Genomic DNA, 12,709 nt, shown 5'->3' with positions numbered 1-12,709 from the left:
TCTGTCTCACCTGGTCTCCCAGTGAGTGCCTAACATACTACTCCCTGAGCAGCCATCAGATGATCTGAGAAAGGTTGGCAGATCATACCCCCTTGCAGAGGAAGTAGTGCCTACAGAGCCCTGAGAAAGCTCATCAACTCCTAGGCAGGCAGCTGCACTGACCCGAGAAGTCAGAAAAGCTAACAGGCTGCCCTTTCCCCAAAGCTTACAATGTTTCTTTAAAAGGATTAATGGCCAGGCAGTGCACTGGAAAGCAAAGTCAATGGAAGAGCACTCTGCACCATTGCTGATATCACTAGCGATTACCAGAGAGAAAAACAGGTAACCAAGGTCAGGGGCAAGGAAATCTGTTGAAATTGACACCCCTGTAGAAAGGGACTAATGAAAACGATAGCTTTGAAATTTTACCTTCACCCACCTAAACTTTCAGAATGAATGACATAAACGCAGCAGATATTATTATTTGGCCTTTGCCAAAGCATTAGATACAGTAGTGCAAGAAATTTTACTTTGAAAATTAATTCAAATTGGCTTGGTTCAGTACACAATCACTGAAGATTAAAAAGGGGCTGAAGGATGATAAACAAAAGACTGTTAAGTGACAGTCCATGCAATGAGAGACTTGGGGTCAACACCAAGGCCTTTCTTGTTGAGGGGTTCTATTCACGGCCCAGAAAAGGAGTAAACAACTCACTAATGAGATCTGTAGAGGACACTAAGCTGGGAGGTAGAGAAACTGCATGGGGACATCAAATCACAAAACAGAGTTCAAGTGGAAAAAATATAGCTGATCTATCTAGGGGAAAGCAACCCTAAACTTAGACAATATTCGACAGACAGAGAGGATGAGGGGCAGGAGCCACATGTAAAAAGAGCTCTGACATGCTATAACGTGACAGAAGGAAGTAAGAAAGCCAAGGGCCACGTGGGGAGCATGCATGGGGGCACAGAGTGCTTTGAATTGAAGGCAAACGAAAATAAAGCAAAGTGTCAGAGATAGGTGGTCTGCAAAAGAGGTCAACTTTATCGTTTTCTACTAGAAAAACACATCCTACACTCAAAATCTCTTAATGGCTACAAAGCCATAAATAAACCAGACCTAGCAGTTGTTTTGGTCTTTCTTGGATTTAGAAGATTAAAAAGGGTTAGCATCTAGAAGATGGCACTGGGCCACCATCCTAGGGCTCACTGACAGTAAAGCTCCAAAGGAAAATCCACTCACAGTTGAGGTTGGCTATTTCTCCTAATTCTTTATGAAGCCTGTATTGCCTTTGGGCAATGCCTCGGGCTTGGAGAAGTGGTTAATTTCTCTCCATTTACTCAACCTACAACAGTGCAATGACCCCAAAGCCAATTTTTCCACCATCAGTCTGAAAGCAATGGCTCAACACAATTATCTCTAGGCAACTCAATGCTTTAGCAAGCATCTTGTTACATTACTTCAGCACAAAAATCAGCACTAAAGAAGCTATTTTCTTTTTAAAACCCAAATTTTAAAAAAATTTCCCTATGTGTTTCTTCTTTAAACAACACTCACAACAACTGTCACATCATGGCTATTCTAGCAGCATGATAAGAGAACTTATTCTGGTTTCATTTTCCAGAGAAGTTTTGCAAATTGTTTCCATGCTTACCTGTCAGAACTAAATATTCACTAGTGGCACAGTGAACCCAGTACTAAAAATATGAGTGTATATCCCACTACACAGCTTGGTGTTCCTGCTACTCTGGGAACATCTAACCTGTCCTTCGAGTCGCCTTCAGATGAGGCTGAACATTCTGGTCACAGACTCACATTGTGAATTGCACCAATAGTTGAGTAAATGTTCATTTCTTAGAGTGACTAGATGATCACACAGTATTAAGAGATGTAAAACCCCATTTCCAATCATGGAATTTTTGAGCCCACCTGGACTAGAGATAATATAGGAAGGAAGAGAAGAGAGGGCTTATGAGAAACACCAATTATGGATCTATATATAAAATATATATATAAAATATATAAATATATATAAAAATATATAAAATAAATATATAAAATATATAAATATATATATATATATATATTTTTTTTTTTAAAAGTCCACTAATGAGCCCTAAACATTCAAAGATATGGGTATTTTCACTGAACTCTTCGTACCTAACAATCAGGTCCTGGACAGGGCCTATTGGGGAAACCCCACGAGAAAGAATCCAAAAAGCCACAGCCTGACAGACCGATTTCTCAGCTGACATTCTGTGTGACATTCTATAGATGCTCTATCCATCAGGATATGACACAGTGTTAGAGGTAAATGTCACATATCAGGGCAATGTTCTGGGCCAAAGAGCAAGAAAAGTGATCTCAATGACAAGTCTGAAGCTGAGATTAGATAACATGTGCCCAAACTCATTCCTTCTCTAACCACAGCACATAACCTGACAATGGCCAAACTTCTAGAACTAAAGGGGTCCTAGAGGCCATGGAAAAAATTCCTGAGTGAGACCAGCCTGTGCAATGCCTTTGAAACAATGGATCTATTCCGGTTGAGTCCATGTAGTCTGCTGAGCTATTCAAGTTTGGTCCAGCATTAAGTAGCTCAGTTCTTATTACTTCTCAGGAAGTCTGGGAATCACTCAACTATCAGTATCATCCAGTAAACAAAAGTATCCCTGAATTAGAGCCTTGAGGATTGTCAATGACAAGAAACACTGCTGAGCAGTATGCATATCCTTGGGGCAACCAGCCACAGGGATGAAGGACAAAAGTAAAATGTCACAGGGTTTCTCAAATGCTCTCCTGCCAGCTGTCAAAAGTTTTGGAAACCAAATTTCATTTCCCAACAAATGTTTTCATTTCCTTTGTACATTACAAAAGGTCTAAAGGTGATAAATGGGAGGGGCTGAGAGGAGAGGCCTCTGAAGGTAAGACACAGAGGCAAATGTACTACACGCACAAGCAGGGCTTCCCTGCTAGTTCCAGGAATGGGATAAAAATATCTGTTATAGTAATCTATTCCATAGTTCCTTTTATAACATCAGTATAGGGAGATCATATCTAGTATATTTTATAGATTTTTAAAAATGGAGGCCCAAATGAACTTAATCAAGGTTAGGTAATAAGTTCAAAGTGTGTTCTTCTTGTTTTCATGGGGGAAAAAACTGGAATGAAAAAAGGATACGAACTCTACAGCATATTATTTTCTAACCCATTCTTCACAGCTATAGGTACAAGAGTAGAGACAAAAAACCAGGGCTGTTGGTCCCAGTGAGTTTACATTAGTAATTTTTTGACTCACCTGGCCTCTGCAGCAAGCAGCTCATCATAGTGTGAGGATCGCTGGTCATCATCCTGCCGGTATCTGATCACAGTGGCTAGACCTTTGCTGACAAGAGCCTCAGCGATGTTTCTGCAAAGGAAAAGGTAGGTCAGTGAGCACTAGAGGTGCATATGGGGCTCAGTCAACAGAAATAATAACAGTTAGCACCTGGAGGTCTTAACGCGTTCTGGCAGGGGAGGGAGAGGCCAAGGATTTCAAGACCAATGAGTTGTTAAGCTAGAAATCCAAATACAAGGTTGAATACAAAGTTCCCTAGTTCAGCATTTTTCTGGTTAGTACAGTCAGATGCTATATCAATCCATACATAAAAACTAGCAGAAAATATCTGTAAAAAGCCCACATTAGGCCGGGCTATTTACAGAATGTTATAAACAAGCCACTACCCTCAAGAAAAGTCTGCTCTAAAATATCAGGCACATAGATTAAAAAAAAAAAAAATGAAACACATAAAAACATGACCTAAATTTCTCAAAATCTCCTTCTCAGCCTATGCTGTAACTAGAAAATGTCTTGTTTCATTTTGGCAATGTTAGAAACGTCGGTTTAACATGATGGCCAAAAGTACTTTTCTTCTCATCACAACTGCTGAGAGTGGATCTCCCACCCAAACTGGGCTTGGGGAAAGGCCAAGAAGGAAGTGGGGAAGAGGAGAGCCAGGCAGGAGGCATTCTGGTGAGAAGAATACCACATGGTGATCAAAGAAAGTAAAAAGTGTAAAATCTAAGATGGTCAGTTTTGGAGTAATATTCCATGGGACTATAGGATATTATGGATTACAATCTGACCTGAAGCAATTAAAAAACGTATTCAGCCTTCTTTTCTTCACCAGAGCTGCTTCCACTAGGGAACAGAGGTGTCACCAATAGTGGCTACAACTACTAATAAGAGATGAGAAGTACATGGAAAGTGAAGCTAAGAACTAACAAAGCATATTTCCAAGGCTCCTCCCCAATCTGGAAAGGGAACTTGGACCTGAAAATGAAGTATAAAAACAAAATTTCCAAAAACTTCAGAAAGCAAATGTGAAAAAGCAAAAGACATGATATTACTGAGGAAGAGTGGTGGTTATGTCTTTCTTTGTGTCTGTCATAATTACACCAAGGGCCCCACTCACACCATCTGGTTCGCTGCCCTTTGGGGAGAGGGTACCGTAAGCAATAGGCTACTGTGCCATATGCTATGATTTAGTATTACTTGAAAATGTAGTTAACTCTTAACATACTAGTGGTCCTTAGAGAGTGGTGTTGTGGGAATGCTGGCAGCTGGACTGACCAGTATGTATGTGTGTTTAAGCCACTTAAGGGTTCTGTTTATCCATTCACACTCAGCACAGACTTTTTTAAGGAAGAAGGAAAAAAAAAGTGCTGGTAAAGAAAGGAGGAAAAGATGCTGTGGCTGATTCTCATTATATGCCCCTCTGCTGCCTGTTTATCTACTGCTGAACGATATTAATATCTCTAAAACACCACGGAATTAGCACTTCTCAAAATCCACGCCCACAAAGAGGCTGCTTTGCTGGCCACCCTGTCTCCTGAGTCACTGCATGAGCACGCTGGCAAATGCTGTCATTATCACAGACTTGTGTTTTGGCAGCATGAAGAAGGCAACAGCCCCAAATCAGCAGATGTAGATATTGATACACGGTGAGGATTTAACTAAGGTTGTTAAGAAGGAGCCCTAACAGGGTAGGACAGGGGCTCCACCCACCCAAAAGCTGGCCAGAAGGCTATGAAGTGGTGTGAGAGGCAACTCCACTTTGACAGATTGAGATGTCTTGGTAATTTTAAATGCCAAGAGAGTAAAGAAATATTTGTTACTGAATTTTGAATTTCTGAGCATTGATATTTTACAGTCAATATATGGGGTCTGCAGGAGACAGCTGGGATGACAGAGCAGGTGAGGACAATTTCACACAAATAAGCCTCTATATGAAAAACTAGAGAATACTAAGAAAAACAGCACAAATGTTTAATGATCCATTCCCGTTAATGCTGCTCAAAATCAATTCCCAGAATTACTGAGCACCTGCCTGGCCAGCAGAGAATCAAGGGCACAATCCTTACCTACTTTTCAGTCCTGGCCATCTTGATCCTAACAGCAAATGTCTACAACCCGGTCAAGACCTGCCATATGGAGTACCTAAGGCCTTAGGTTCTCAATTCCTTCCACTACCTCTGCCCACTACTTTCCTCTCCCATCCCCCTACAGTTGAGCTCCTGAGCTGCATTCTCTTGGCAACTTATCCTAATTACAGATTTTCCCTGGAGGGACAGTGTGGTGTTGATGGGTAAAGAGAGTAAAAATACATAAAATAATAACAACTCTCATTATTGGGTTTTTACTACATTCTAGTTATGTGAGAATCACACAGCCTATTCTTGGTGCATTAATAAATTATCATGCAATATTGCAATTATCAACTCATAGTGCCTATCTTCCCTGTACTCTGTGAGGACAAGGTTCATGTTTTTCTTGCTTGATATCCAGTTACTATTACAGTACTTTGCACCAGGTAGACAGAAAATGCTTTTGGAGTGAAATTATTTAGCTCATTTAGGATAAAAATAATTTTTTAAATGTGGCACAATTAGAGCATGTTCTTTTGTTTTAAAACATCCCAAAGTTTTGAGACTCTTTTAAGGAAAAAAAAAATCCTAATCATTTTGTAAATGTAGCACTGGAACATTATTTATTTCCCAAGCCAAGTTTGCCCAGCAGAGAAAAAAGGACAGTAACTTTCTCCATGCCTTTCCAGCTTTTGTCTTTCTCTTCCCCATTATCTGAGGCTACAATTAGAAAAGAGAATGAAAAGGACTGAGTGAAAATGGAATTAGCCCAGCTATTTGTACTTGACGGTCTCATTCACTTCTTTTGGCTGCTAATGAAAGGTCAGGAGATTTTCCCTTGGCTAAAGATGGCTCAGAACCTGACAGAAGTGCACTGATCACTTGCCCAGGAAGAAAAGAGAACATTAAATTGTGTGCCATGACAATATGCTGCTTTTAGACAAATTTATAAACTCTGCTTTCTGCATGTATCAGTAATTCTACTCCAATTAAATATGTCTAGAGCAAATGGATAATTTAAAGTCAACATATAAAAAAAGGACTAACAGCCTTGGAGATCTGTCGATAAGTCATCTCTATTCATATCAACTAGGAACTCAAAAAGAATTAAGTGCTGGGAATAAACCGATTCTCCAATCTAAAAGAGGTATTGAGGGTTCTGTTAAAAGTGAATAGTTGCCATTAGACATGATCAGGTATTCCTGATACAAACACAAGTGACATCGGTCTCACATGAACGTTCTCAAAAGATCTACAAGTAGTTGGGCATCTCTTTCCCTCACACTTCTTTCCATATAGCAAGCAGGTTGTGATAAGCTGTAAGATTCCCACTATAAGATCATTTCAAAACCATCAGGTTCTGTGTTCTGAAAACATGGAGAAAAGGTATTTTAAGCCCATATAAGACAGTAGGAATCTTAAAAGTAAAGTTTCAATTTAGAGCAGTCTCTAAATGTTCGATCACATTTTTGCCTGCCTTCCTCATTGCTTCCCCCCTCATCCCAATACTGGAAGTAACAAATAATATATTGATAGGTGAGATAACTGTCTAAAATTGTTCATATTACATAGAACACACTATGAAGCAATTTTGCAACTATCTGAAGGAACAGAAAAGCTACAGACACAGCACAAAGAACAAGCCCTTCTTCTCTGAACCATCTGAGAGCAAATGCCTGACCTGTTGAACTACCATCCCCAAATACTTTAGTGTGCATTTCCTTTACATTTCTAGTGTGCATTTCCTATAAAACAGGCTATCTTCCTGCATGTAAAAAAAAAAAAAAATCAAGCTGAATTAGGTTGTTAACAAAGACACATTATTACCATCACATGCACAAATCAATTGTTTTAATGGGATGCTGATTTTTAATAAAGGCTCTGCAATAGTAGTCCACCCTTATCTATAGGAGATATATTCCAAGATTCCCAGTAGAGGCCCGAAACCACGGATAGTACCGAATCCTTTACAGTCTGCTCTCTGCATCAATGGATTCCTCATTTGTGAATTCAACCAACGCTGCATTGAAAGTATTCACACACACACAATCACATTTGTACTGAACATGTACAAACATTTCTCTTGTCATTATTCCCTAAACAATACAGTATAACAACTACTTGTATAAGGGAGTATATGGGAGAAGATGCATGAGTAAGTGCAAATACTACAACATTTTATATAAGGGACTTGAACTTTCATGGATTTGGTATCTGTGGGGATTCCTAGAACCAGTTCTTCATGGATACTGATGGACAACTGTATTTTAGCCCTCACATACATACGTACATACATGTATATGATAAAATTTGCAAACTAGAAATAGTAAGAGATTAAAATCAAGAATTGATCATAAAATAAAACAATTATAATATATTATAATAAAAGATATGTTTGTGTGGTCTTAAAATATCTTCTTATATTCTTTTATTTTAAAAAACACTTTTTTAAAAAAAATATTTTTTTTCAGTTGTAGATGGACACAATATCTTTATTTATTTATTTTTATGTGATGCTGAGGACTGAACCCTGTGCCTCACACATGCAAGGCAAGTGCTCTACCAATGAGTTACAACTCCAGCCCAAGAGAACTTTTCTTTTGCATGTCTAAATTGCCAGCATCACTCTTGCACTTTGGGGCCATTATTAAGTAAAACAGTGGTTGCTATAATACAAACACTGGAATAGCATGATAGTAATTGGAAAACCAAGATATCTACTAAATGACTCCTGGCAGGGTAGTGTATACAGTGGATATATGGACAAAGGGATAACTCCAACATCTTGGGCAGGATTGAGCAAGATGTTGTAAAATTTTATCACACTACTCAGAATGGTGCATAATTTAAAATTTATGAATTATTATTTCTGGAATTTTTAATATTTGGGGCAGTGGTTGACCATGGGTAACTGAAACTGCAGGTAATGCGAGAAATGCTACAGTTCAGAACCAGGCCTTCCATTTATTTGTCACTCCTTTTAATCTGGAAGAGTCCCTCTCTGGCTTCCTTTGACCTATATGACCTTGATACTTTTGGAGCATGCAGGCCATTTATTTTGAGTTGTCTGTTTCTTCATGATTAGACCCAAGATATGTAATGATATGCAATTTACCTTGATCACTTGATTAGGGTGTTGACTATCAGGTTTCACCACTGTATTCTTTTGCTCTTTGTAAACAACAGATACTCTGTGAGAAACTTTGAACTAAATAATTTTTATCCGTCATCAAACTCCCCAAGTTATTCATTTATTTAGTTGAATTAGTATGAACTCATGATTGCTCATTTTGTTAAAAGGGTTATAATCTGGGGTTAGGGTTGTGGTTCAGTGGTAGAGCACTTGCTTCGCACATGTGAGGCACTGTGTTTGATTCTCAGAACCACATAGAAATAAATAACAAAATTTTTAAAAAGGGTTGTAATCCACTACTATTGTTCTTTATTTTGATTTTCAAATTGTTCCCAACTTGGCCTGAGGGAGCAGGGACAATGTGTTGCCTTCAATGTACTCAGGACAGGTCTCCTATCCTCCTTTGATAACTCCTTATTTTCTGGCAAAACATGTTTCAGGCTTATATTGTATAGTATTTCCCAGATCTAGATTTAGCCATTTTTCTAAGGAGCCCACATTTATAATCTTTATTTATTTCTATATCTATGCACAATTATTGAAAGCCACGTGTGGCAGTCATGAAAATGTGCCTCTTGGATCACCAACCGCAGGAAGCATAATTGAGTGACAGCTCAGCTTCTGTGCTCTGAAATCCATCACTACTATTTCAGCCAAGGCCATGCTTCCCACCAACTGCTACTAGCCAATAACTCAATCCAGTGGATATACTAAGGCAGGTCTACTACTGAGAGACCTGATGCCTCTGATGGGCCATTTGGACCTGAGGAACGTCTTGGTCCATTCTCTGCAGCTATAACAGAATATGTGAGACTGGGTAATTTATGAAGGAAAGAGATTTTTCTGGCTCATGGTTCTGAAGTCCAAGATGTTCAAGATCATGGTGCTAGCATCTGGTGAGGTTCCTTGTGCTACATCAGAAGATGGAAAGGGACATGTAAGTGTATGTGACAGAAAGCAAAAGGGGCTGGCCCACTTTTATAAGAACCAACTCTGGTGATAATTGATCTCCTCCCAGTATAACTGTCTTAATCCATTCATTAGGGCTCTGTTCTCATGACTCTAGCGCTTATTTTTACTCCATGTCCTGACACTGCTGCATTGGGAATTAAATGTCCAACATGTAAATGTGAGGTGATATATTCAATCATAGAAGAGACACAATATCAGCTTTAAGGAAACTATCCTTAGAATTGCCCCACAGTTATAAACATACCCTGAGTTATCACAGATATCTTCAGTTTGAATTCAACACAAGCACTCCTCCTTTCACATCCATGAGTCCCTTCTCAGACAGTGAGGGGGCTTATTGTTAGTACTTTTACTTATAGGATCAAACTCTGGCAATGTAACCAATCTTGTATCATTGTTGCCACTGCCTCCTCAGTGGATGCTCAACCTCAGCCTCTGTGTCAATGTCTGCACTCAGCATGGACTCTGCCCTTGTAAAGATACCTCTATCCTGCTATTGGGCTCTGATGCTCTAAGCTAGATTACCCTTTTGGGCAGATAGGCCTCTTTTGAACTGCCCTAACTGCTGAGAGACACAATTGTTTCCATTTGTCTACAAACACCAAACACCAACCACTACTAAATTTCCATAGAGCCAAACTCTTAAGAGGCAGAGGAGACCACTTCTCAAGGATTCTCTTGCTTCTTCATGAGAGAATTGGAGTAGATGTTATTATGCCTTTGCCTGTCTGGTTACGCTCTCAGTCAAGGGTGCACATTTCAACAGAATAAAAATAAATCCTTCCCCTCATATACATATATTTCTCTCACTCACACATTCTGTGACTTCAATGATTTGGTGCCTGTAAGTAGAGCTAACTCAAAGGGAATACACTACATGATAAAATAGAACCTGGGTTAAATGGATAAAGATCATAAGTGGACACAGGGAATAATACTTTAACACACCCTGCACACCCATCTTTTCTCTCTCCATCTGAAAATGATAACAGGTAACTCAATGGTTCTGGCTCATAGATCTTTGTCTAGCTCTTTGAGCTTAACATTTTAACAGTCACTGAGGTGCCTATGGAGATGACAAGCAGAATATTTTCCTTAAGGCAAACACATGTGGGCATATTAAGAATAAAGCAGACCACAAAAGTAATGCTTCTGTAATACATTTTAGTCAAGGTTAAAGGAAAGACTGAATGATAATTAACAGTCACTTGATCTGTAGTGAGAAACATATCATAGGCATAGACAGAAGTACTCATGTGCACACATATACACACACTCACACACTGGATGCAGTTCTTCACAATAGCTTTAAGACCGTGTGGTAAAATTTTATAAACTCAGCCCAAAATGGACCCCATGCCTCTTTACTGTTAGACATTAAGCAAGTATCCCAGACCTCTGTTACCTATGATGCCCAAAGGCTCTGGCATTTTAAGCTGTTTCTAATTTCTCTACACAGTGGTAACCACTTTTGCGACAAGTACAGGCTTTCCCCCTGGGGTGAAGAACCCCAGTTAACAGAGCTCCAGTATTGATTTCTGACATACGAGATGGAGATGGCTGATCTCACTTCTCAGTTGCTCAGGGGATGGGCTCCTGTGTGCCAGCCAATGGATGAGGGGAGATGTGGGGGTGCTCATGTCTTTTCAGCAACTAGGTTAGAGACAACTAGGAAAGAGAGGTCACCATAGGACTCAATAAGGAAGTAGAAAGGTCAAAGACTGCAAAACAATTTTCTTCAGAATAATAGTTCTACCTGCTTATTTATATGGCAAATGTGGGCTCCCCATCCCAAAAGACAATGATAAGTAGGAAAAATGCTCAACAGCTCACAGCTCAAAAGCCAGGCTCCCTTCAGATCTTCTCTACAAGTTCACACTAAGACCTCTAATATTCATGTCCTTTGAGGCAGAGTCCTGGCAATTTTAGGATTGGAACAGACTTGGCTTTTTTAAGCTGACAATATATACCTATAAAGAGAAAGAGCAAAATTCTACATGAGAAAGACCTGAAAATGATGTGCAATGAATGATTATCTCCTTATAAATGTCTATTTTCCAACCAGCTGCAAACAAGGAAAAAAAAGTCCTACAAAACAATGGATAGCTCCCCAAACTAGCATGACAGCCTCCCCAGTTACTCCCCAACTCAATATCTCTGATTTGCCAATCTCCACTGGCTGAATTGATATTTTTTGGTCCCCATTTTCCACCTGCCTCATATATAGCCAGGGAGCATTTCTTACAGAACCAAGCAGCACCTGTAGACAGGAGATTTTGTTTCAGAAGCATCAACAACTGGAAACATTTGAGGTGGCACTCATCCTTTACAGATCTACTAAATCTCTTTCTCACTGTCTTCCCCATTTTTCACTTCCCTCTTAAACTTATGTAGTTCTAAAACTGATTCAAATTGATTCTTACAATCTTTTTAGCTTGAATGGCTTCATTTTCCATTTCACAAGTCCTGTCTCCAAAAGAGACAGAGAGGATGAGAACAGTGGCTACAGACTTTTCCAGTATTCAAGTTACAGACTGAAAACAAATAAGATTCAACTGCTTATATGTCCCTTGCCAGGCTTCAGTAACTAGGGTGAAGTGAGGGGAAAATCAAAGACTATCAAGTGTTGTGGTAAAGCACGTGAGTCTCAGGGCAAAGCATCATCACTCTAGGCTCTGAAAGCCAAGTGTCTGTCTTTGACAACCTACCAACCCAGCTGTAGTTACACAGCAGCACAAGGCACAGCAGGACCCACAGAGGGCTGTGACCCCAAACGGCCAGACTCATGAATGGGCAAGTATGGAATGGAACTTAAAAATGAGTCAATTAACAAAGCACTCTTCCAAACAATGTAATCAGTAAGTGTTAGTTCATACTTCACAAGCATTCATAATATGTAAAGGTCTGTGATTTTACAGAAAAAATGAGAGTTAAGAGAATTTGCTAGAGGTTTCAGTTGAGATATACAAAAAAAATCAAGAACACCCCCCCCCCAAAAATAAATAAAATCAAGAACTCTTGGGAACAATGACAAAGTGTATTAATGATCATAATCATTCTTCTTCGTGGGGAATGAAAGTGAAGAAAAAACAAAGGAGACTGACATCGGACTTTGTTCTACATTTAGAACTTGAAAGGATGCTTGGTTAGAAATCAGAGAAGACCCATAAACAAAACTGGTAGAAATACTTAGAGAAAGAAACAAGTGGGGTGGAAGG

General features: G+C 39.4%; 1 protein-coding gene across 1 annotated transcript in view; it reads right to left on the bottom strand.

Annotated features, from left to right (window-relative positions):
- Snd1 (staphylococcal nuclease and tudor domain containing 1) overlaps positions 1-12,709 on the bottom strand; it is a 412,495-nt gene that overhangs the window by 183,014 nt on the left and 216,772 nt on the right. Inside the window, exon 13 of the mRNA XM_026411666.2 lies at positions 3,279-3,389. Coding sequence (XP_026267451.1) covers positions 3,279-3,389 — 111 coding nt within the window. The remainder of the gene's footprint in view (positions 1-3,278; positions 3,390-12,709) is intronic.

This window comes from Urocitellus parryii, chromosome 3 (assembly GCF_045843805.1).
Source record: "Urocitellus parryii isolate mUroPar1 chromosome 3, mUroPar1.hap1, whole genome shotgun sequence".
Lineage (NCBI taxonomy): Eukaryota > Metazoa > Chordata > Mammalia > Rodentia > Sciuridae > Urocitellus > Urocitellus parryii.
The sequence above is the reverse complement of the archived record's forward strand: the minus strand, read 5'-3'. Positions and strand labels throughout refer to the sequence as shown.